Raw genomic sequence first — 22,388 nt, 5'->3', positions numbered from 1 at the left:
AGCTCGAATCTTATATTTGTCTCGTTCATATTGTAAAGACAAAAGAACGCTAGTGCGTTTGTTTGTTTTGTTTTGGTGTAAAGAGGCTTTAAAAATATTCAAAAAAAAAGTATGCAGGATGGACAAATATCTCGCTTGATAGTGACCCATCATCCATCGTTGGGACAAATTAACCACACAACAAGGACATACCGATTGCCACGGACAATGACATGTTATGAAGTACGTAAACTGGTCATGCTAATAAAGAATAAGATAAGAACTGAACTGGCCATCATTTTTTACCTCATTTTTGAACAAGAGCGGGATCGACCTCGACCAATCCGTTGTTGGTTTTTGTGTGTTACCAAAACTTGAAATGGAAAAAGGACCTAACATTGTTGCTGCAATGCAAACGAAATAATTATTCAGCTATGTATAACTTATATTTTGAAATATGCCAAAAAAAGAAATAGGAGAAGTTGAACTATTATGTTAAACACACATAAGTCGGATTTTAAATTCATTGCTCAAATTCTCAACAAATTGAACAAAGAGATTGAGTAGCAAACTAGCAATATATCAGTATGGAAAACCAAGAAAGTAGAAATTAGAAAAGGCCAAGGCTCATAAATTTCTAAAACCCAAGCCCATTAATTTGTCAGGAAATAAATGCTTTGAGACTCCTCCATAAGTTCATTCCCATCCTCCACATATTTTTGGGAAACAACGAGGAATTGAAGGAAGGAAGAAGTACTACTTATTAGAGTCTTAAATGTTAGACAACAAATGTTTTGATGGTGGTACATGAAAACCACAATTTAGTGAACAACTTATTTATGTTCATGACCCTGAAAAAAGATTATTTCATTGTCTTCCTTTTTGTTTGGCGACATTTTTTTATCTAACCATTATATTGTATGTACATCCTGTTTTTTTTTGTGTGCAACCCCCATCCATTATGTACTTGAGATAACAACAACATACTATATACCATATACATACAATTCATATGGGTCTACATATAACACTAGTCTCCCTCATCTATATTAAAAAAATGAGTTCCTCGAACACAGACATATACATTACAAATATAGATATGACATTGGGGTTAGAGCGCATTACAGAATACCTAACAGACATATATGTCAATGACGTCGTCGTCATGTACTTGGTTACTAGTTGTTTTATACACAACAAGCTTGATTAACTTAACTCTCTTTTTTTTCAATTAAAGAACCAAACTTTATACATTTCTTCAACTTTTATTAATAAAAAAACTAGCCAATGGGGGGAGAAATGATGACTCGGTAACCCATGAATCCTGATGAAAGGGAAGAGCCCAAGAATTTGCAGAACCTCAAATAGAGAAAGAAAAAAAAAAAGACTTTCAAATTACAAAATCAAGAAGAAGGTGAGAAGAAGTAAGTAAGTACAAACGAAAAAGGGAGTTATGACATTATAAAATCAAAGGAGGACCTGAAACACTTGACACAACCCTATTCCTCAACTTCTTTCTTCTCTCTTGTGTCTTATCAAAGCCTCTCTCTATCTCTCTCTCACCCACCACCGCCTCTGTTCTGAATCTGCTCTTATCAGCCATCTACATTCTCTCTCATCTCATCACCCCTACACTGTTATGTAGGTGATATATATATTGATACTACTACATAGTGTATAAACAAAATACTATAAAATATAATATAGTATATAGTATAATCCAGAGGTCCCATGCCCCATGAGTTTTGTTTTGTTGGCCAGCTAATTCCACATCCTTTTGTATTCTTCTTCTCTATACCCCAAAATCCACAAGGCAAAGAGAGAGCCAAAGGGGGGGGCTTTGGCTTAAACATAAAGGCGCACTCTTTCTTATTTATTTCTCTCTCATCTCTTCTCCCGAAAAGCCCTTAATAAGCTTTTGCTTTGATATATCAGATCTCTCTCTTAGCGGCTTTTGAGATGCGTGCTCCTTTAGGGCTTTCCTTTTATACCCCAAAACGAGGCCTTCCCTTCTTCTCTCTTCTACTAATTCTAACCCCCTTCCTCTTCTTCCTTCTCCTCTCTCTCTCTCTCTCCTTTTTCTCATACGCTTATAGGGAGAGAGAAATCTCACAGAGAGAGAAGAGAGAGTGATGGCGAACGAGGAAGAGGTACAATGTGGGTCGATGTTGTTCAAGCAAGAGGAGCTACAGGAGATGAGTGGGGTCAGTGTTGGTGGCGATTACGTTGAGGTCATGTGTGGTTGTACCAGTCACCGATACGGCGATGCTGTTGCTAGACTTAGGGTTTTCCCAAGCGGAGACCTTGAAATCACCTGTGAATGCACACCTGGCTGCGATGAAGGTCTCTCTCTCTCTCTCTCTTTCTTCCTTCCGTCTCTTTCTCGTGTCTTTCTGATGGTTTTGGGGAAATGGGTTTTGATTTGTGTGCATGTTACATGTGAATGTGTGTAAAGATTAAAACTTTGATGCCTCTCGTTTTTCTCTTGACTTGTCTTCTAACATTTAAGAAAGCTTTTGCCTTTTTCTCTTCATTGTTTCATTAGGTGGTGTGGTCTTCTTCTAGCTCTTCATTTTCTATAGTCCTTTTGTTTTGCTGGTTGGTCTCTGTCTAGCTAATATTACAATGGGCTAGTAAAGTTAAGGTCTTTAGCATGATTACATCTTTATCAACAAGACTGCTCTTTTCTTTCTTAGCAGTTAAACTAGCTACCATGGCTTTGGATAACGTTTGATAACATTCACGGTCAATGATGTGTGGTAGATCGGTCCTTTCAGAAAATGAATTGGCTTGATTTGCTTCACTGTTATGTTTGGGCTGTCTGTTACTGTAATGATCTTGCGTCTCTTTGTTAGTGTCCACATGGTAGCTTTATTGACATATGATATGCCTCACTTAGTAGTACATACGCGTATACCTCTGATGTCAAAGCTTGATGCATTCTCATTGCCGCTAGTTCTTGTTGTTACCAAAACCATCCGTAGCTTCTAGTATGTATGCACATTTGGAGCTCTCTTTCGAAAAAAGTGATCTGACTTGAACAGTTTTGATTCTATGATTGTAGACAAGTTGACACCAGCTGCGTTTGAGAAGCATTCTGGAAGAGAAACGGCTAGGAAGTGGAAAAACAATGTGTGGGTTATCATTGGAGGTGAAAAGGTTCCATTGTCAAAGACAGTACTGCTCAAATACTACAATGAAGCATCAAAGAAGTGCAGCAGATCAAACAAATCACAGGGTGGAAAAGTTTGCCACAGAGATGAGTTTGTTGGATGCAACGATTGCGGGAAAGAGAGGAGATTCAGGTTGAGGAGCAGAGACGAATGCCGCGTGCACCACAATGCAATGGCAGATCCAAACTGGAAATGCTCAGATTTTCCATACGACAAGTAGGTTTCTTTTTAGTCCTTGTATGTGTTTTAAGTTGTATGCAAATGATGGTATTATAATACTAATGAATGGGTGTGGTGGTTGCAGGATAACATGCGAGGGGGAGGAAGAGAGAGGGAGCAGGAAGGTGTACAGAGGCTGCACACGTTCACCTACTTGCAAAGGCTGCACATCCTGCGTCTGTTTTGGCTGCGAGTTATGCCGTTTCTCAGATTGTACCTGCCAGACTTGTGTCGACTTCACCAGCAATGTGAAAGCTTGAAGGAGGCAGTCAACTAAGAAAAAAAAAGTGTCTCAGACTTCGTTCGTTGCATTTAATAACTTAATCCTAAAATTCCAAACTTATTTACCTTATCTTCATGGTTGTGAATGGAGCAATTGAAAAAAAAGTAGGAAAAAGAAGTTGATTTCCAAGAAGAACATGCAGACGAGCATGCCTGAGTTTAGTGCATGTCTTGATTTTTGGCTAGTGGCAGAGAAAAAAACATAAAAGTGTTATTAATAGTTTGTTGTTACCCTTTATTTTATTAGCTGTTGACAGCTTTGTGAGACGAAGTTGTCAATGGCACAGCTACTACGGTCTGTGATTTAGGAGATGGGACATGGAAAGAGACATTTTCTTAATACCCAAAAGGCCCTGAGCTCTTATTTCGAACATACTTTTACCAAATGGAATCCCAAACAAAAAGTGATGTAAAATACTCTATAATTTGTGTATTATTATCAGCCCTATAAACAAACAAGTTGGGTTTAACATATAGACTAAGTCGTCTTCACCAGGCAAAGAGGATATGAGAAACTAGTATAATCGTAAATTCATCAGAAACAGAGCTCCATTTATTAGATGTGTACTTCATTCTCATTGTGTAGCATTAGCATTTACAGGCTGCTGCAAAGTGAAGAGGAATAATTAAGAACGTAGAAGTATGATGCAGCAAATGAGCGTATAGTAATAGAACCAATGAGTGTATAAGTATAACCTCCTTTTTGTCTCCGGTGAAGAGTTTGTAACCGCTGTAGAAAAGCAGACCCCAACCGGATAGCCAAATAAGTACAAACTGCAAAAGCATGAATCAATCTTACTACGTTTTGGGTACTCCCTACAAATCCATCATATCACTACTAGATAAGTACAAACACATACATGTTCCTCTTTCCAGTTTCGTGGGTTCATGGGCTGTTCCCAAAAGCTAACTTTAGCAGCTCCATGATCACCTGGACATTAATATATATCTTAGATTTCATGTACTGGGAGAAGAAACGAAAAGAAACAGCCACCTTCCCAAAGTTTCAACCTTTCTTTTTGTTTTTTGTGTGAAAATGATCAGATAAGAGATTCCAAAGCAATCATAGATAGAGTACAAGCGGCACTGGTGAGACCACGGCGTTGAGTAATAGAGGCCGATTGAGATTGAATCTGAGCTAACCTCGTGGCACGGCGAACGAAGAACGACATCGAGCTCGAATCTGATACAGGTTTGATTCTCCCCAAAGGAAAGGGACGAACAACGAAAGAGACCCGAGTAATAGTGATTTTTTTAGTTGGACTCTAAACGGTGTCGCATTTCAACCTTTAGAAGGCTGAAGGGGTCGTCTTAGAAAAACCAACAAAATAGTCTTCATGCGAAAGGAGAAACCAAAAAGACTCAGGCATATGGCAACATGTTTTTGTATCAAAAATGTGTCTAGTGTAGAACTAGAATCATAAAGCAGTACATAGTCTTCTGCTTTTTTACAACCAAAATCTTCTTAAGGATCACAAATACGGGGAAAGCATAGTGTTTCCTCCATAAAACTACCTACAAATCAGATCCAACTACGAAATCCGCAGAATCCTTCAGAGTCTTTCTCGCACGCCAATACACTCCGTTAGCCGTCTCTGACGTTCCCCTCTGCAATCAACACCGAAAACATGGTCAGTAAAGTACTTAACATTAAGTCATAGTATGGATTTTCAGTCATGGTGTTAAGAATCCACTTTACCTTTGTCTCCAATGAGTAGTAATTCTTCCACAGCTCCACGTCTTGACTGTAACTTGCAACAGCAGAATCATATAGCTTCCGGGCATTACTGAGACTATCTTTATCACCTAGGGATAAAAGGTTGGTCTCTATTTCAATGCAATTTTTGTATAGAACTAGACTGGGACCGGGAAGAGCCAAGAACCTGCAAATTTACGGTTACAGTGGTGAGAATAAATTGGCATGTGTGACTCATTAAAAATGGAGGAGTAGTGATTCACCTCTTGTATATCTTCCTCGCACTGTGGCTCCCTTTTGTTTCAAGAACAAATTTCACCACCGTGGAAGCAAGGGAAAACACATTGTCACTCCCATGGTTTTTGGCTACTGCTAGGATGGACATCTCTACAAGCTTGTCAAAATAAGTTCCCTGATGAGCAAAGAACTTAAAAGCCTGCAATACAATAAGCATTTTAATTAGTGTAGTCTTATATATCAACAAACTATAGTATTGTCTAGAAAATATATTAGTCATATACCATAAGCCACAGGCTCTCAGATTCTGAGATCGGTACGTTCTTCCAAGCATTTGAAAGGAGCTCAAAGACTGTCTGCAATTCTGCTTTACTAGGAGTTGAGTTCCCTGAAAGTGATCTTATTTCAATGGAAACTCTTGAAAGCCACAACTTAGCTGATGCAGTAAATTTTCCAGAGCAAAGTTTTTCTGCTAGCTTCTTGCCTTCATGAGTCTTTCCCAGTTTCAAGTACAGAGAAACATATTCATCCGCAAGCTCCTCAGTCAAACACCCGGTTTCATCAGCCTTTTGGTACACGTTTATGATATGTGTAATGTAGTCCCCAACCGGATTAGCCAAAAGGGAATTTTCATCATCGTCACCATTTGACTGTACAATAGCCTCCATCAAAAACTTTATATAAATCTCAAACATAGAACTTGAAGTAACAGTTTGCAAGCCCTCTTCAAAAACCTGCATACAAGAGACAAGATTTAAGCCCTATCAGACGTTCTATTTTTACTAGTAAGCCTAAACAGAATGTGCTAGAGCGATACAGGACACTCATAAAGACAAATCCCCCATAGCCAATGTTCCTCCCATCCTCTCCTCCGACATTATCATACTAGAGATTTTGAATTCAAGATCAAACAAAAAAGAGTAGGAGGAAAATTAAGACTAAACTTTGATTTATATAATGTATATTTCAAGGAAGTGCCGGAAAACTATGGCTGCCATTTTCAGCAGACTTCGGCATTTACTGAAATTAATACTTCCTAGTTATTAAGTATATACATAAGTGGAGATGAGCTTTACCTGAATAGCCTTTTGCATTTGAGGATTGGCAAACTCTAGGCTTCTCTCTTTGCTAATGCAACCACTCATTTCATGTCTAGCAAGCCAATTCCAGTATTCAGGATCCTTGGAAAAATCACGCTTCAGATCACTTAGAATCGTATTCCGGATTTCATCTGAATGGGCCAAGTCTATTGCCTCTAGAATCTCCAAAAAACGCTTCCTCAAGTCAAAACTAGAAGGAAGAGCCTCAACGGCTCCACTATAGATAGCCTGAAGAACATTAGACCCTTTTTCCCGAAAGAAGTCAACTTTCTCAGTCACATCCTCAACATCTTCAACATTAGAGTCGTCACTTTCTTCCTTTTCATTCCCTTCTTTCTCATCCAGCGACATAAACAACTCTTTGTTTTCATCTTTCCACTTCTCATCCTCGACGCTTTTCGTGTCACGCACCAAACTTCCTTTATCCTCACCAAGGGCAACTCTACGAGCTTTCAGCTTATTTAAGTAAGTAAGTTCCATCCGCAGATACTCAACCCACAAGTCTTCAGAGTTAGAACACGCTCTGAGTCCATTCTGCATAAGAGCACGAGCTGCAGCAACATTCAAGTTTCTATCAAATTCCCAAGCCGCAGCATATATCCACACTCCAGCAACTTTTGGATGAAACCTAATAGCTTGAGCCAAGGCCTACACATGTTGCAGATAAAGATAAACGCAAATTAAATCATCCACACATACCTATCTTCCAAAATCTCATCAACAAAACAGTTAAAAAATATCAAATTTGAAAGCTTTATTACCTTCTTAATTCTCCCATGCCTCTTCTGTTTACAGAACTCGAGATACCTAAACCACAAATTGATATCTCCCTTATACCTCATAGTAGCCAATCTATAAATCTCCACAATCCTAGCAACACCGGCGAAATCAGAAACCGATTTCTTCTTTCTCTTCGTAGAGTCACGCCTCACCGCTTTCCTACGTAGCAGGCGAAGCTCATCGAGCTTGACCTCATAGTCAATATAGGCTATAAAATCCTCTTTGAGTGGGCTCGGACGCTTTAATCGGTACTCGAACTTACGCCTCTGCTTCACGATCTCACTAATCTCTGCACGAGTGAAGATTCCTCTACGCTCTAAATCATCAAGCTCGTCAACCATCCGCTCGAGGCGGTACTGAACTACGTCGGCCATGGCTGCTGCTACTCGTTTCTCGGCGGGGACTGGTAACGGTAGGGCAAACGCTTAATGCTTCTTCTCCTTCTTCTTCACTTATTATATATGGGCCGTAAGAGTAAGAAGATATATGGGCCTAAGCCCAATATGTGATGGCCCATTGTTGACTGCTGCTATGAGCTATAGTGTATTTGTTCTTCTTGGGAAAAGCTTTAGAAGCTTCAGGTCAGGACGACGATGACGCTCTTAGCTCTCTCTTCATCTCTTTTTTTTTCTTCTTCTTCTTCCATCTTCTGCCTCAATTCTCGTATTCCTTTTTCTCCTGTGTCGCGGCTTTCTTATCTTAGTGGTGATAATAAGCTCACACTTGCTCCACTGCCGCAGTTTTCAAATGCCGGCGGAAGTCTCCGTGGTTTCGGGGTTCCGGGGAAGTTTCTGAGTGTTAGACTTAGGGTTTCGACGAGGTGCGAGAAAGAAAATGCACCAAAGGGTGAGATTGAAGATGAGGCGGAGCGATTTGCGAGGCGAGAGAGCACGATGCCTGATAGATTCAGATATTTGACCAAAGAAGCTCCGGACAGCCCTGTTATATGGCCTTGCTTTGTTGGTACTTTCCATTACCTTTACCTTAGTTTGAGTGGTATTCTTCTAACAACTCGAATTAAACCGGAAAGATCAAATTTTGGATTTAAAAATTCCATTTTTGATGTTGTTCTGTTCTCAATTGCTGGAGCGTTTCTGATTTAGAGTTTGATTGGTTTTAGTTTCTCCCTTTTAGATTGTAAATTGATGGATTATTTGAATATTAGTCTATTAGTTCGAGGGTTCTTGTGTATTTCACCTACCTTGTTGCATAGTTGGATCAGGGGAATATATTCTTTGTGGATAGATTAAGTAACATCTTGATCACCTGTTGCAGCGTTAGGGTTTCTTATGTATGCGTGGAGAGTAGTCTTGTTTGAGCTATCCAACTGGAGAAAAGCAGCTTTTGCTATCCTTGGGTTTGTAGGAGACCTTTCCAAGTTCGCATTGGCTCTTGTCTTCCACTTTATAGGCGATCCCATCACTTCTCTCATCAGCCTTGTTGAGACTGCAATGTACAGTATCCGGGCGTTCTACTCTGGGATTGTGGCTTACACGCCTGTGAGAGAGTTAACCACGGTGATCCTTCTTGCATCATCAGTGCTTGCCATAGGAGAAGCTGTTGCGCCAAACTCGATAAGCAAGCAGCCTTATGTGGTAACTATTGCGGGTCTTGTTGGGTACGCAGCTGTGCAGAGTTACATCTCAGAGCCTTTCTTCTGGACTGTTTTGTTGGGGCTGTATGGGTATTCCCGGTTGATAAAGAAGAGAGACGATGTGACCTCGGCTCTTCCTTCCGCAGCTGTTCTGGCAGGAGTAGGGGAACCATGGGTGAGAGTAGTGGCCATCACAGGGTATCTGGCTCTAGCCATGTATCACAATTCAACTAAAACCTCCTCAGAGGAAGAGAGCCAGAACTTAAGGAGGGCACCACCAATACCGTTGTTGGCTGCAGCATTGGCTATTGGCGTCCGGCTTGCTGCAAAATGGGCTGGATACAGACACTTGACTTGGATGATTGTTTGAATTCTCTGCTGTAACAAAGAAATTTTAGAGACCATCAAAACTAGTTTGTGTTTTGTACTTGTACCTCTCTCTCCGGCTCTCCCAATGTTTGATGAGAAATTTCTGAAGATACAAGAAAAAGGATTATTTTGCGGATTGGATAATGATAGTTAATACGACCCATTCGTATAAATAAGGCCCATTTAGTGGAATAGTTTTCTGGTTAGAAACGGTCCATATAGGTTAAAGCTACAATTAGGGCTTCACAATGACCCTATATAATAGAGTCAGCTTCTTCTTCTTCATACCTCATTCGTCAGCTTTTTCTTTGTTATTTGTTTTTCATTTTAGTTGGTTATTATAGTTGGAAGCTCTGTTTGTTATTTTGTTGTATTGGTTTTTGTTGGAGAGAAAGGATTTGCGTTTTTTTAAATACAGTTTTATTGCCTCACATCACCTTTAGCTTATTTTCTATATAAATCCACGAAAATAAAAGCTAGTCATCGAGGCATATATTGAGTTGCGGTGCTAAAACGTGGAGGCATACTTGTTCATCATATAGTTTAGCCTCTAAAATTATCCGCTAAACCACTTGTTTTTATCATTTATTCGTTTGGTTTTTTTTGGTTACTGATTTCCAGATCTGTACTTCGTTTGAGATTGTCGAATTATCATCAGAATCATTCGGAACACCCGTGAATCTTAACTATTGACTGAGCATAAGCTGGTTTAATAGATTTATTCATATCCAATACGAAATGGGGTCGAATGGCTTAAATTAACTAAAGCGAGGACAGCTTGAATTAGTCGGGTTTTAAATATTTGCGACTCTTGAGAGATTTCTACTTAAACTGACCCTATCTAAAAAAATATTGAATCTGTGGTATGGGTTGTTAACATAATGGTTCTCAAAAATTACAGAATACAGAATTACAAGATAATGCCCAGTTCTTATGATCATGAGGGGTGGTTAAAGAAATCGATAATGAATGAGTTTGATTAGAATTTGTCACAAGTTCCACATGGCAAACTTGAAATAAAAATTAACTAAGACCTGAATCAGTCGGGTACTTAAATTATTAACTTTTTCACACAGCACATCTGGATTCTGAAAAGTCTCTATCAAAGTTCAATACTTGGTCATAGCTATATCTCCATTGTTTCTCCTGGATCTCTTCAACTTGGTCCCCCTAGAATCAACCCTCTTTTGTTCAAGCTTTATCCGGAAAAAAAAATGACATTACTTTCCTCTCTAGGAAGAGTTTCTCGATCTGCCCCACTTGCCTCTAAGCTCCTTCTCCTCGGCACTCTCAGGTTTCACTGTCTCTACCTAAGATTCTAACTTTTTCATCGCTTTCCGAAAAGTCGGGACCTTTCTTTGCTTTATATGATTCGTTTTCTCAATCCGTTGTATCTTAGAATCTCTGACTTTTTACCGCCTTTTAATCTTCTCCATAAAAACCGTTACTAGTGTAGAACTACTTCTGATTAGCTTGCTCTGTAAAGCTTTAGCTATTTCTTTACTTGGTGTGAACAGAACGTTCTGTCTGTTCTTTTTTTTGTGCGTTTGGCAAATATCACTTTTTGGAGTTGCTCATTGAGGGTGTTTTTGTGTATTCTTTACACATTTTGCAGCGGTGGAAGTATAGTGGCATACTCTGATTCTAACACAGCAGTTAACAAAAAGGAGGAGCAAAAGAAGAAGAAAGTAGTTGTGCTTGGGACTGGATGGGCTGGTATATCTTTCCTTAAAGATCTCGATATAACTTCCTACGATGTTCAGGTTGTGTCTCCGCAGAACTACTTTGCCTTTACGCCATTGTTACCTAGCGTAACCTGTGGAACTGTTGAAGCTAGAAGCATTGTGGAGTCTGTCCGTAATATAACTAAGAAGGTATGTACTTTGGATCTCTCTTTCAAACTGTATGCAGAGAGAGGCATCATCATCATCTGCTAAGTTTATGTAGCCTTTGTTGTTTGTTTGCAGAAAAATGGGGAAATCGAATTGTGGGAAGCAGATTGCTTTAAGATCGATCCTGTTAACCAAAAGGTTCACTGTCGACCAGTTTTCAAGGATGATCCTGAAGCAAGCCAAGACTTTTCACTCGGGTATGACTACTTGATCGTAGCAGTGGGAGCACAAGTCAACACATTTGGCACTCCTGGTGTACGTGAGAACTGCCATTTTCTCAAGGTAACTTCATTGGTTTCAAGTTGTGATTTTTATAATTCTTCCAGTTTCATACTTCAATTCATATAAACAAAATAAACACTGCAGGAAGTAGAGGATGCACAGAGGATTCGTAGAGGAGTGATAGATTGTTTTGAAAAAGCACTCCTTCCTGGTCTCACTGAGGAACAAAGACGACGAAAGCTTCATTTTGTTATTGTGGGAGGAGGTCCTACTGGTGTGGAGTTTGCAGCTGAGCTACATGACTTTATTCAAGAAGATGTCACCAAAATATACCCGTCAGTAAAAGAGCTCGTGAAAATAACACTCATTCAATCTGGAGATCATATTTTGAATTCGTAAGTAGAAAACAACACTGTGTGTGGATCCTTTTCGCCATTTTTTCAGCCAAGCTTGAGTTTGACTAAATGGTTGTTNTAACTAAGAAGGTATGTACTTTGGATCTCTCTTTCAAACTGTATGCAGAGAGAGGCATCATCATCATCTGCTAAGTTTATGTAGCCTTTGTTGTTTGTTTGCAGAAAAATGGGGAAATCGAATTGTGGGAAGCAGATTGCTTTAAGATCGATCCTGTTAACCAAAAGGTTCACTGTCGACCAGTTTTCAAGGATGATCCTGAAGCAAGCCAAGACTTTTCACTCGGGTATGACTACTTGATCGTAGCAGTGGGAGCACAAGTCAACACATTTGGCACTCCTGGTGTACGTGAGAACTGCCATTTTCTCAAGGTAACTTCATTGGTTTCAAGTTGTGATTTTTATAATTCTTCCAGTTTCATACTTCAATTCATATAAACAAAATAAACACTGCAGGAAGTAGAGGATGCACAGAGGATTCGTAGAGGAGTGATAGATTGTTTTGAAAAAGCACTCCTTCCTGGTCTCACTGAGGAACAAAGACGACGAAAGCTTCATTTTGTTATTGTGGGAGGAGGTCCTACTGGTGTGGAGTTTGCAGCTGAGCTACATGACTTTATTCAAGAAGATGTCACCAAAATATACCCGTCAGTAAAAGAGCTCGTGAAAATAACACTCATTCAATCTGGAGATCATATTTTGAATTCGTAAGTAGAAAACAACACTGTGTGTGGATCCTTTTCGCCATTTTTTCAGCCAAGCTTGAGTTTGACTAAATGGTTGTTTGCAGATTTGATGAACGTATCAGTTCATTTGCTGAGCAAAAGTTCCTGCGAGATGGTATTGATGTTCAGACAGGAATGCGTGTGCTTTCTGTGTCTGATAAGGATATCACTGTGAAAATCAAATCAAGTGGAGAAGTCGTAAGTCTTCCTCATGGATTGATATTGTGGTCCACTGGAGTTGGAACCCGTCCGGTTATCAGCGACTTCATGGAGCAAGTTGAGCAAGGAGGCAGACGTGCGTTGGCAACTAATGAGTGGTTACAAGTGAAAGGATGTGAGAATGTTTATGCAGTTGGCGATTGTGCTTCTATAGCTCAACGCAAAATCACGGTTTGTACTCTGTGAACCCATTAGACTGTTTGATGTTGTTCCGTTAGACTGTTGATGCATGCTGAACCTTGATAGATGTTGTGATTACTTTAGGAGGATATTGCAAACATATTCAAAGCTGCAGATGTGGACAACTCAGGAACCTTGACCATGGAAGAGTTGCGAGACGTGGTTGATGATATCCTTGTGAGGTACCCGCAGGTGGAGTTGTACCTGAAAAGCAAGCATATGAGGAATGTTAACGACCTGCTGGCTGATTCTGAAGGAAATGAAAGGAAAGAAGTAGACATCGAGGCATTCAAATTGGCTCTCTCAGAGGTTGATACACAGATGAAGACCCTGCCTGCAACTGCTCAGGTACCTGGTGCCTTCACCAATGCGTATAATCATGGGTTGTGTCAAGGAACTCTGGGTCAATGATCTATGATCTGCTTGTTTGTTTGTATAGGTCGCTGCCCAACAAGGGGCTTATCTTGCAAAATGCTTCAACAGGATGGAGCAGTGTAAAGAGCAACCTGAAGGTCCTAAGCGCTTCAGAACCGGCGGGCATCATCAGTTTCGCCCCTTCCAGTATGTCTAATCTAATGAACTCAGGACCATGCATCCTCATAAACTTTTGAAGATATAGAGATGCAACCTCTGTGCTTGATTACAGGTACAAGCACTTTGGACAATTTGCTCCATTGGGAGGGGACCAAGCAGCTGCTGAACTACCTGGAGACTGGGTTTCAGCTGGAAAAAGCACCCAGTGGCTCTGGTATTCTGTTTATGCAAGGTAAAATAGCAAGAAACTCTTATGATTCATTATATCAGATGTATAGAAAATTAAGGGTTGAACAGATGAAACAAAAATGATGTGGTGAATGCAGCAAGCAAGTTAGCTGGCGAACAAGGGCTCTGGTGGTGTCAGACTGGACAAGGAGGTACATATTCGGGAGGGATTCAAGCCGCATCTGAGACATTACTGCAAATTTGTTATGTGTTTGTGAGATTGTCTTTAAGGAGAACCAAAAGATTTTCTCTCTCTCTGTGTTGTTTGTTTTTTGGTGTAAATCTCACAAAGCTGTGGCGCCATCCTTGTGATTATATAACCTTCTTGTTTGTTTTTGGCAAAGCAAAACCTTTTGAAAGAATCTTTCATCATTTACAAAAGATAACAAAAATCTTTGTGTATTTAGAAAAGACATTTAGCATTCCAACAAAGATTCATTGCTCTACAATTCAGATGCAAGCAAGCAGAAAAACAAATCAAAACCAACCAAATTCACAATCAAGTAACCACAACAAGAGTTGAGGTTCAATTTTGATAGACCGGAACATTCATTCATTCTTCAAACCTCAGAAGCTGGCAAAAAGTGAAACTACGATCCTTGCTTTGTAATTCAGCAACTCTTTTAGCAGCACCTGAATCACGAGGGCTCCCTCCAAGACGACGAAGCGTTCTGATCTTAGGTAGCTTCTCACATATAGGAGTCTCATCAACATCATTCACACCACTGCTATAAAGATCAACCTCACTCGGAATCTCCCATCTCTTCTTCACTCTCCCTTCACTCTTGCTATTCTCATCAGAAGCTCTTCTCTTCTCCGACCTGTTATGATTCTCTTTCTCTTCATTCTCAGGCAACGAACGTTTCCTCACATCTTTCTCTCCTCCACCCTGCTGCGTCTTACTCACTAGACTATACCTACTAGCAACAACCCTCCCAGGTTTCAATGGTTTCCTCAAAGAAACATTCTTTTCATCGTCTTTGAATAGCTTCTTAGGCTGGATCAACGAAAAAACACCTTCTTCTTTCTTCACCGCTCTCTTTGATCCCACAGTCGTCGCTGCTTGCTTCTGACCCGCCGTCATCACCTTGGCTTTACGAGATCTTGGACTCAGACTCAAACTCGTTCTTCCTTTATTATTATTACCTCTGTTCGTCATTTTGCCTTCCTCTATACCAGGAAGCTTAAAGAAACAAGACTTGCGACGATTCTGAGCCGATTGAATCGGAGTCACAGTTTCGGATCTCTTCCCGGAATTGAATATCTCCGCCGGTCCAAGACTAACGCCTCTTCTTGATTTGGATCCTTGGAGAGACGAATCATCGAATCTGACTGTTGGTTTCTGAGATTCCATAAACTTCGCCGGGACGATTCTTCCTCTAATAGCGACGCTTCTCGCCGTTTGCTCAGCCTTCTCTAATCGGAGCGACTCCAATCTCGTCGATAACCGTCCGATCTCTTTCTCTACCTCTTCGATCTCTGCATCGATGTCTCGTTTACTCCGATCCGCGGCGGATTTGGACTTGACGGTTTTGGATTTCGCCGACGGAGCTGCTTTTGCTGCTTCTTGATCGGTGGTGATCGAGACTGAGGACTGGAGCGAAGAGGAAACCGAAATTGAGAAATGATTCTCTTTGATACCATCGGAATCGAATGATTCGTTGAGTTGAGAAGACCAAGAAGTAGCTTCTTCGATGGCGGAAGTAATCTGGGAATCTCCATCGTCGAAAGCGGCGTTGTTCCAGATCTGAAGCTTTGGAGGAGCGTTAACCGTTTCTGTAGCCTCGATTGAAGTCATTTTCTTGATTGAATTTAGGGTTTTGGAGTAAAGACTTTGGACACTTGAGGATGAAGATGGAGAAGGGAGAGAAGCTGAGTATTTCTTGAGGATTTATTTGACCGTTGGGAAATGAATGAGAGACGTTACTCATTATTTTCTCCACTAGTGAGGAGCGTCGTGAGATTTGAACCGTTGGATGAAACCTGACACGCTCCGATTTCGTTTAAAGCGAGAGGTTATATAAATGGGCTATTGGGCCAATATAGCCCAATAGTTTATTGAGATATATTTGGGCCTGTGAATAAATTATTCATTTGGTACAACAATAGACCAAACTCTCAATAATGACAACCACCTTAAATAAATAAATAACATGATGGAGTGACTGACCTGTATGTCTCATTGGATAACGATGGTTTTGGAATCTTTTGGGATTATTTTGATTTAATTAAATTGAGATAATCGCACTTCACTGTGGATAAAGTTGAATTAAGTGGTAATCGCAATCAAGATTCCAGATAAAAGAGTTTTGCATAATCGAATCGAAACGCTTGCTTTGATTTTTTCAAACATTTCTAGTATTCACATAGATGTAACCAAAACTNAAAAAAAAAAAAAAAAAAAAAAAAAAACATGACTCAAGCGAGTCCATGAACAGCGGCGCGAGTCAACCATCAGAGATGAAACCAAACTTATATATACAGTTTGCATCAAGAATCTGACTCAAGCGGGTTCGTTCATCATAAGCGTTGTCATCTATCACCATCATTTGAAGATGGGGAGACGTACTTTAAGAATTTAGCCTTGTGCCCAGCAGTTGAGGTACATGACTTGGCGGAGAGACTCATCGGGGGTTGAAGAAGAGTTACGACGTCTTTCTTCAGCTGGGATACTGTCTCCGGCGAGATCAGCGGCGGCGAGAGGACGAAGATCGGAGGAAAGCCTGCGTTGGAGACGGTGAGCGGAGGTGATTCCGCTTTTCAACTTGACGCCGTGATCGGCGTTTCCTTGAACTGCTACGAATGAAGCTGCCATCCAAATCTTGTTCAGATAACTCATGTTGTTTTTTTTTATTGGTATATAATTAATATCTTGGTGAATTGGAGAAACCTTTAAGAAGCTTTGAAAGACTTTGAGAAGCTGTTGTTGTTTAATTTTTCTGTAAATGGATGATTTTTGTAGGAAGGTAAAGCATGGGGTGAGGTTGGTACTTATAGCCAGAAGGGGTATGAGAGTGAGGGTAAATATGTAACTTTGAAAAGATCTTAAAAAAAAAAATAGCGATACCGTGGAATGGATTAGTGGGTGGGATCCAGGTTTTGTTAAAGCGATATTGATGAGAGAGATAGATTTACACGTGAAAATCTCGAGAGAAATTGAAAGTGGCTGAGTAAGGAAGGTACCAAGTGGCGACCTTAGAGGGTCCTATCCTCAAGATGAGTCATCCATCACCCTCCTTTGTTTGCTTCAATTATCGATTCCCCCACCCGTGTAGGTCCCACTCTTTTTTCTTTCTTTTTTTAATTTGGTGTTATTTGAGTTTTTAATGTAAATTGTCTCTTGTTTGTTTTGTTTTATCTCATCAAATGTAAATGTAGCCATGGGTAAGGCCAAAACAATACTTTGGCTACATTATGTGGGGATGCCTCCTAGAAGAGGACTCGGGCGGAGAGTCCCACGAGGGGTTCGTTGACGTGTAAGCCGCTTATTGGGTCGTCACGTGCGTCTTCACGTGCGTCTTAAACAACAATTCTATTTGCTAATAAGTGGTTTTAATTCAATACAACCAATCAGAGCTCTTTGGTTTGTGGAGGTGGAACAAAAAAGTACCTCATTAAGACATTAACTAGGATACACAATGTATGCTTAGAGAGATTGCAACTTTATAAAAAGAGAGAGAGATTAGTACTATTATCCTTTTCCGGTGTTTAAACAAACGACACCGTTTTAGAGCAAAGGCTGAAAAAACGTGCATCCCATCTATAAAAGCTTGGCCAGTTTTGATGACTAAATACTTTCCGGCCCATCAACCACCGTGAAGGCTTCTCTTTACCGTAAGGCTACGGATTTGGATCTCCTTCCTCATGGAGCTGACTCAATGTTCGAGTCTGATGCTTCCAGATCCATAACGAGATTCAGAAATAGTGTTTCTACGCTGGTCAGTGCTCTGTTCTCGACGTTCACTCCACTTCTTATTATAACTAGATCTTCTAAGCCTTCTTTACCAAGCAAAGTTTTGAACGTAATGATGAAAGTCTGTTTTCTGCATCTAAATACAACTACTGTAAAGATCCTCCTCGATTATAAACTATCTCTATCTTTTCCAATGTTGGAAGCCTCCTCCATTAATCTGTTTTGAATTAAGACCCTGCGTAATATGTTATGTGTATATATATAGTTGAGTAGTTCAGATGTAATTATCTTCGGTGATTCTGATAGTATTTTTTCTTATAAGTGATATCAATCTTGTGATAATATAGATAAGCCATGTCTGCTTCTTCTTGTTATAACTATGTCATCACATTTATTGTCTTGTCAAACTATCTATCTTATAGTTTGGTTATAAGCAGTTCTAGTCTCTGATGATACTATAATCATGAGTCCTGACCATGACTTTTAGCATATAAGGACTATATTTCAATGTTTGATCTTAATGTTTGGCTCTAGTTGGTCAAGTTAAAACACCATTTCACTTTGTGGACAGAAGGAAATGCATGATCAGATCATAGCTCAAGCGGAAGAACTCAAGAAAGCTTTGTATAAGAAAAGGGAACAAGAACATCACTTGCGACCAACAAGGCTAATGACCGTGAAAGGGAGAAGGTTATGCAGTAAACTGGCACTTTGCTCTGACTTCACTTTTTTTTTTTTTTTCAGGTTTCTGCCATATGTACCACTTGAGTGGATTTTGTCTCTTGTAGCTTTTCTTGGCTAACCAAGAGAAGTTCTACAAATAAGTTGACAAGCACTGCTGGAAAGCAATCTTCCCATGTGTGGTTCCCAACATTAAGAAAAACATAGAGAAGAACAAGCAACCTTCAGTGATGGTTAATTTAGTTAGGATCCTAAACCTGGGGTGACTAAACAATAATGTGGCTGTGTTTCTTGAAGCTCAAGACGAATTTTCCACCACGTATAATAATGCCACTTCCTCCATCCTAAGTCTCCAATAAAAACAGGGAAAAAGGATACTAAAAGTGAAAACCGATGTCAGGACAACTGTTAGGAGCCAAAATCAGTTAGGAACAAACACAGAGACGCAGTTCTGAAACTGAGTGGAACGTGAAGCTTCGGAGACTATTTTATACTTATTGGGTTTCAAGAGAGGAACATAAGAAGAGATATATACTCTGGAGATTCTGGTACAAATTCAATGCTCTCTCTAAAGTAGTGTGCTGAATATTCATATGATACATTATTGTGTAATGTCCCACAATAGAAAGAGATAGTGATAAATATTCATGTGATATATTATGTCATGTCCCATAATAGAAAGAGATAGTGACAAGGATTATATAGAAACAAAAACAGACATGACACCACCATATACTACTCCTAGCTCTATCTCCCCTTTGGAGATGGCTACATTGACTCCTAACACCCTCACCGACACATCACACATCACACGCAAACAACACACAAATCCACAATACAAGGAAGAGGAGAGAACGCAAGAGCCGTTGGATTAGGATGAACTTTCTTTCTTGTCATCCCACGGCTAGCAGTCACTCTCTGTTTCTCTCTTCGAAAAAAAAAATGATCACACAAGTAGTAGTAGGTATCTTATGGTCTTTGACTATGTAGAAGATCAGTTGGTTCAGAGGACGGGGGAGAAGTTGAGGCGGGAAGTGTAAGTTGCTTTGGGAGCCCAGTTTCTAGGGACAACGTCGGTGGCTGAGAGTGTTTTACCGGCAGACAAAGTGGTGAGCTTGATGGAGAATGGTCCCTTGAGTGGTCCTCCAACGATGCACCAGTTGGCTCCCCATACGTGCTTCATCTCTAACCAATCCCTAGCTCCTGACTGCACCAAACATTCAGAACACGAGAAAACCCATCAGTCTTTAGTCTTTACACTTTTGAGTCTGTTTTATTGTTACTTTTTAGAAGACTTTTGAATGGTGTGGTGTGCCTTTTCAAGCTAGTTGGTCAATAAAGATTCATCATTATGCTCACTCCACTAAGATCTTTTCATCCTTTTTCTTATTTAGTACTATAAATAAAGCAAGACTTTTGAAGTGGAAGTGACTTTGTGGTAAGAAAAAGGAAAGTTAAAGAAGTGAGTGCAGTTTGGTTATTAAGAANGAGAACGCAAGAGCCGTTGGATTAGGATGAACTTTCTTTCTTGTCATCCCACGGCTAGCAGTCACTCTCTGTTTCTCTCTTCGAAAAAAAAAATGATCACACAAGTAGTAGTAGGTATCTTATGGTCTTTGACTATGTAGAAGATCAGTTGGTTCAGAGGACGGGGGAGAAGTTGAGGCGGGAAGTGTAAGTTGCTTTGGGAGCCCAGTTTCTAGGGACAACGTCGGTGGCTGAGAGTGTTTTACCGGCAGACAAAGTGGTGAGCTTGATGGAGAATGGTCCCTTGAGTGGTCCTCCAACGATGCACCAGTTGGCTCCCCATACGTGCTTCATCTCTAACCAATCCCTAGCTCCTGACTGCACCAAACATTCAGAACACGAGAAAACCCATCAGTCTTTAGTCTTTACACTTTTGAGTCTGTTTTATTGTTACTTTTTAGAAGACTTTTGAATGGTGTGGTGTGCCTTTTCAAGCTAGTTGGTCAATAAAGATTCATCATTATGCTCACTCCACTAAGATCTTTTCATCCTTTTTCTTATTTAGTACTATAAATAAAGCAAGACTTTTGAAGTGGAAGTGACTTTGTGGTAAGAAAAAGGAAAGTTAAAGAAGTGAGTGCAGTTTGGTTATTAAGAAAAGAAGAGTTACTTGGCGAATGTGCATGGAGCCAATGTCACCTTCTCCGTCTTCAAACTCAACTAGCAGAGATAGCCAAAAATCAGTTGATCCTTCATTCACATGGAACGCTATGTTCTTCCCTCTATATTTGCATGCCGTCCTTTATTTTATTATGCAAAAGAAGAAGAGTAAAACTAAAACATATCAGCGAGAAAAAAGAGATAGATACACACATCATATGGTCAATGGTCAAAAATGGTTGGGACCATAAAAAAACGAGATCGCCGTTAATTTGCCTCTTTTGTTTAATACATTCACACCCAATTGTTAAAAAAAAACTAATTGTTTACCCCTGTTTAGCCCCATTACCTAAATAATTCCTATTTTTTTAATCTGCTCGTGCACTGTCACGAGTTAGTTATTGAATGAGAATAAGCGTTAAATACTCTTTACATTTTATTTTAACTAAAACACACACATTAAAAAGTTTATACTTTTAATAAGTTTAACCAATTAGAAACAATATCGCATAATATAAAATACTAAACTAATCTAAAAGTTGCATAGAAAATTAAAAACATGAAAAAAAAAACTTCTCTAAAACATCTTATATTTTGAAACGGAGAGAGTATAATATTGAGAACTAGTATATCTTTATCAACAAAAATAAATGAGGATAAATATACATACGTACCGGCGGTAAATGACGGGGATGAGTCCACGGTTACGGAGAGGGCCAGACTCACCGGCAATAGCCAAGCGGCCGAAGACAGCACCACTGAGGTCGAAGTGAGTGCTAGTTTTAGAGCAGCCGGGACATTCATCGGTGATAATGACGGTAACGGCTCTCCTGGAACAAATGCTTTTGTCCAAGCAACGAACCTTGTAACAAGCGCCGCAGCCTTCACCGTTTTTGAAGAGGATAGGATTCACCGCTCCAACCCTCGCATGTAACGGCTTCACATCCACCAACGTACCGTACCCACACGCTCCTCCTACATTTTTATACGCAATTCCGGTCGTTTATAATAAATTAATAATTAATTAATTAGTTTATCGTGTCTAGGGACTAGAGTGTGACGGTATTCAATTAATAATGTGTTATAAAATTACCGTCACTGCCGTCGCCGTTGGGGCTTCCGTACCAGGTAGCGACTGCGGGAAGCCAACGAGAGCTGGACATGTGGCGATGGGTCGTAGCCAAACCGGACGAGCCAACAAGAAGCTGCAGGACAACAATGCAGAATGTAGCTAACATGACCGGAGAGAGCTGCATTTCTCTGCCGGAGTTATTTTCCCGAGCAGAATCGGAGCCGGAAAAGGTGAAGAAGTTAGTTTACCGACAGTTAGTGAGAGAGAGAGAGTTATGTAAGAATTGATATGTCAGTGTTGTTGTTGTTATTATATAGACCAAAGAAAGTAGAAGCAAACAGTTTGCTTTCTGTGGTTTCTCTTTTTGTTTTGTAAAGTTTTTTCCCGGTTTAGTCCCTTAGCCATTGGTGTTATTTACGGTAAGATGCCACTAGGAATAAGGACCCACCGACAGTTAAGGCGTCGATTTCGCACGATCCTGCGTGTCATTGTCAGGAGGGGACCTAAAAGGGTGTTTTGGTAATTGAAAAGATTCGACCGTTGAAATTTCCCGCATGATTCTGTCGTAGAGAATAAGAATCCGTTAAGAGAGAGAGAGAGTCGCCTGACTCAATCTTTAATTCTTCTTCAATTGATATGTTTCATTCATTTATTTTATTGATGTTTATTTGGTTACGAAGATAACAAATATTTTGTTAGTAACGTTTATACTATATAATAATAACTAGTATATGTATCTATGAATGAATGAAT

At 39.9% G+C, this 22,388-nt stretch overlaps 7 protein-coding genes and 1 long non-coding RNA gene across 8 annotated transcripts; 4 read left to right on the top strand and 4 right to left on the bottom strand.

The window, feature by feature from the left end:
* LOC104722087 (protein ULTRAPETALA 1) lies at positions 1,874-3,838 on the top strand. Its single transcript, XM_010440194.2, has 3 exons — positions 1,874-2,322; positions 3,044-3,368; positions 3,457-3,838. The coding sequence occupies exons 1-3, from the start codon at positions 2,112-2,114 to the stop codon at positions 3,629-3,631; spliced, it is 711 nt and encodes a 236-aa protein (XP_010438496.1). The 5' UTR covers positions 1,874-2,111; the 3' UTR covers positions 3,632-3,838.
* On the bottom strand, positions 5,004-7,915 carry LOC104722086 (U3 small nucleolar RNA-associated protein 6 homolog). The gene is made up of 6 exons (XM_010440193.2): positions 7,448-7,915; positions 6,663-7,334; positions 5,871-6,320; positions 5,613-5,785; positions 5,353-5,536; positions 5,004-5,261 (listed from the first exon to the last, which is right to left on the bottom strand). Exons 1-6 carry the CDS (start codon positions 7,838-7,840, stop codon positions 5,169-5,171), a joined length of 1,965 nt encoding a protein of 654 aa, XP_010438495.1. The 5' UTR covers positions 7,841-7,915; the 3' UTR covers positions 5,004-5,168.
* On the top strand, positions 8,018-9,573 carry LOC104722085. Its single transcript, XM_010440192.2, has 2 exons — positions 8,018-8,429; positions 8,742-9,573. The coding sequence occupies exons 1-2, from the start codon at positions 8,060-8,062 to the stop codon at positions 9,428-9,430; spliced, it is 1,059 nt and encodes a 352-aa protein (XP_010438494.1). The 5' UTR covers positions 8,018-8,059; the 3' UTR covers positions 9,431-9,573.
* LOC104722084 (external alternative NAD(P)H-ubiquinone oxidoreductase B1, mitochondrial-like) lies at positions 10,454-14,244 on the top strand. Its single transcript, XM_010440191.2, has 9 exons — positions 10,454-10,723; positions 11,045-11,303; positions 11,397-11,603; positions 11,688-11,938; positions 12,747-13,071; positions 13,165-13,428; positions 13,520-13,641; positions 13,727-13,846; positions 13,941-14,244. Exons 1-9 carry the CDS (start codon positions 10,644-10,646, stop codon positions 14,026-14,028), a joined length of 1,716 nt encoding a protein of 571 aa, XP_010438493.1. The 5' UTR covers positions 10,454-10,643; the 3' UTR covers positions 14,029-14,244.
* LOC104722083 lies at positions 14,266-16,022 on the bottom strand. The gene has a single exon (XM_010440190.2). The coding sequence runs from the start codon at positions 15,638-15,640 to the stop codon at positions 14,396-14,398; it is 1,245 nt and encodes a 414-aa protein (XP_010438492.1). The 5' UTR covers positions 15,641-16,022; the 3' UTR covers positions 14,266-14,395.
* LOC104722081 lies at positions 16,297-16,823 on the bottom strand. The gene has a single exon (XM_010440188.2). The coding sequence runs from the start codon at positions 16,679-16,681 to the stop codon at positions 16,421-16,423; it is 261 nt and encodes an 86-aa protein (XP_010438490.1). The 5' UTR covers positions 16,682-16,823; the 3' UTR covers positions 16,297-16,420.
* Positions 17,128-19,093, top strand: LOC109127702. The gene is made up of 2 exons (XR_002034243.1): positions 17,128-17,780; positions 18,327-19,093. It is a non-coding gene; the product is annotated as an uncharacterized LOC109127702 (long non-coding RNA).
* Positions 19,950-21,993, bottom strand: LOC104722082 (expansin-B3-like). The gene is made up of 4 exons (XM_010440189.2): positions 21,657-21,993; positions 21,238-21,538; positions 20,574-20,703; positions 19,950-20,281 (listed from the first exon to the last, which is right to left on the bottom strand). The coding sequence occupies exons 1-4, from the start codon at positions 21,817-21,819 to the stop codon at positions 20,078-20,080; spliced, it is 798 nt and encodes a 265-aa protein (XP_010438491.1). The 5' UTR covers positions 21,820-21,993; the 3' UTR covers positions 19,950-20,077.

Source organism: Camelina sativa, chromosome 11 (genome assembly GCF_000633955.1).
Source record: "Camelina sativa cultivar DH55 chromosome 11, Cs, whole genome shotgun sequence".
Taxonomy (NCBI): domain Eukaryota; kingdom Viridiplantae; phylum Streptophyta; class Magnoliopsida; order Brassicales; family Brassicaceae; genus Camelina; species Camelina sativa.
The sequence above is the reverse complement of the archived record's forward strand: the minus strand, read 5'-3'. Positions and strand labels throughout refer to the sequence as shown.

Bases quoted from the DNA above. Each gene is read 5' to 3' on its own strand.
- LOC104722087 (XM_010440194.2), top strand. From the start codon at position 2,112: ATGGCGAACGAGGAAGAGGTACAATGTGGGTCGATGTTGTTCAAGCAA. The intron at 2,323-3,043 runs GTCTCTCTCTCT...CTATGATTGTAG, and splicing joins CACACCTGGCTGCGATGAAG to ACAAGTTGACACCAGCTGCG. The intron at 3,369-3,456 runs GTAGGTTTCTTT...TGGTGGTTGCAG, and splicing joins TCAGATTTTCCATACGACAA to GATAACATGCGAGGGGGAGG.
- LOC104722086 (XM_010440193.2), bottom strand. From the start codon at position 7,840: ATGGCCGACGTAGTTCAGTACCGCCTCGAGCGGATGGTTGACGAGCTT. The intron at 7,335-7,447 runs GTAATAAAGCTT...CAACATGTGTAG, and splicing joins GGCATGGGAGAATTAAGAAG to GCCTTGGCTCAAGCTATTAG. The intron at 5,537-5,612 runs GTGAATCACTAC...GTAAATTTGCAG, and splicing joins GCGAGGAAGATATACAAGAG to GTTCTTGGCTCTTCCCGGTC.
- LOC104722085 (XM_010440192.2), top strand. From the start codon at position 8,060: ATGACGCTCTTAGCTCTCTCTTCATCTCTTTTTTTTTCTTCTTCTTCT. The intron at 8,430-8,741 runs GTACTTTCCATT...CACCTGTTGCAG, and splicing joins TATATGGCCTTGCTTTGTTG to CGTTAGGGTTTCTTATGTAT.
- LOC104722084 (XM_010440191.2), top strand. From the start codon at position 10,644: ATGACATTACTTTCCTCTCTAGGAAGAGTTTCTCGATCTGCCCCACTT. The intron at 13,072-13,164 runs GTTTGTACTCTG...TGATTACTTTAG, and splicing joins TAGCTCAACGCAAAATCACG to GAGGATATTGCAAACATATT. The intron at 13,642-13,726 runs GTATGTCTAATC...GCTTGATTACAG, and splicing joins CATCAGTTTCGCCCCTTCCA to GTACAAGCACTTTGGACAAT.
- LOC104722083 (XM_010440190.2), bottom strand. From the start codon at position 15,640: ATGACTTCAATCGAGGCTACAGAAACGGTTAACGCTCCTCCAAAGCTT.
- LOC104722081 (XM_010440188.2), bottom strand. From the start codon at position 16,681: ATGAGTTATCTGAACAAGATTTGGATGGCAGCTTCATTCGTAGCAGTT.
- LOC104722082 (XM_010440189.2), bottom strand. From the start codon at position 21,819: ATGCAGCTCTCTCCGGTCATGTTAGCTACATTCTGCATTGTTGTCCTG. The intron at 21,539-21,656 runs GTAATTTTATAA...ATAAAAATGTAG, and splicing joins CAACGGCGACGGCAGTGACG to GAGGAGCGTGTGGGTACGGT. The intron at 20,282-20,573 runs GTAACTCTTCTT...TGTTTGGTGCAG, and splicing joins GCTCCATGCACATTCGCCAA to TCAGGAGCTAGGGATTGGTT.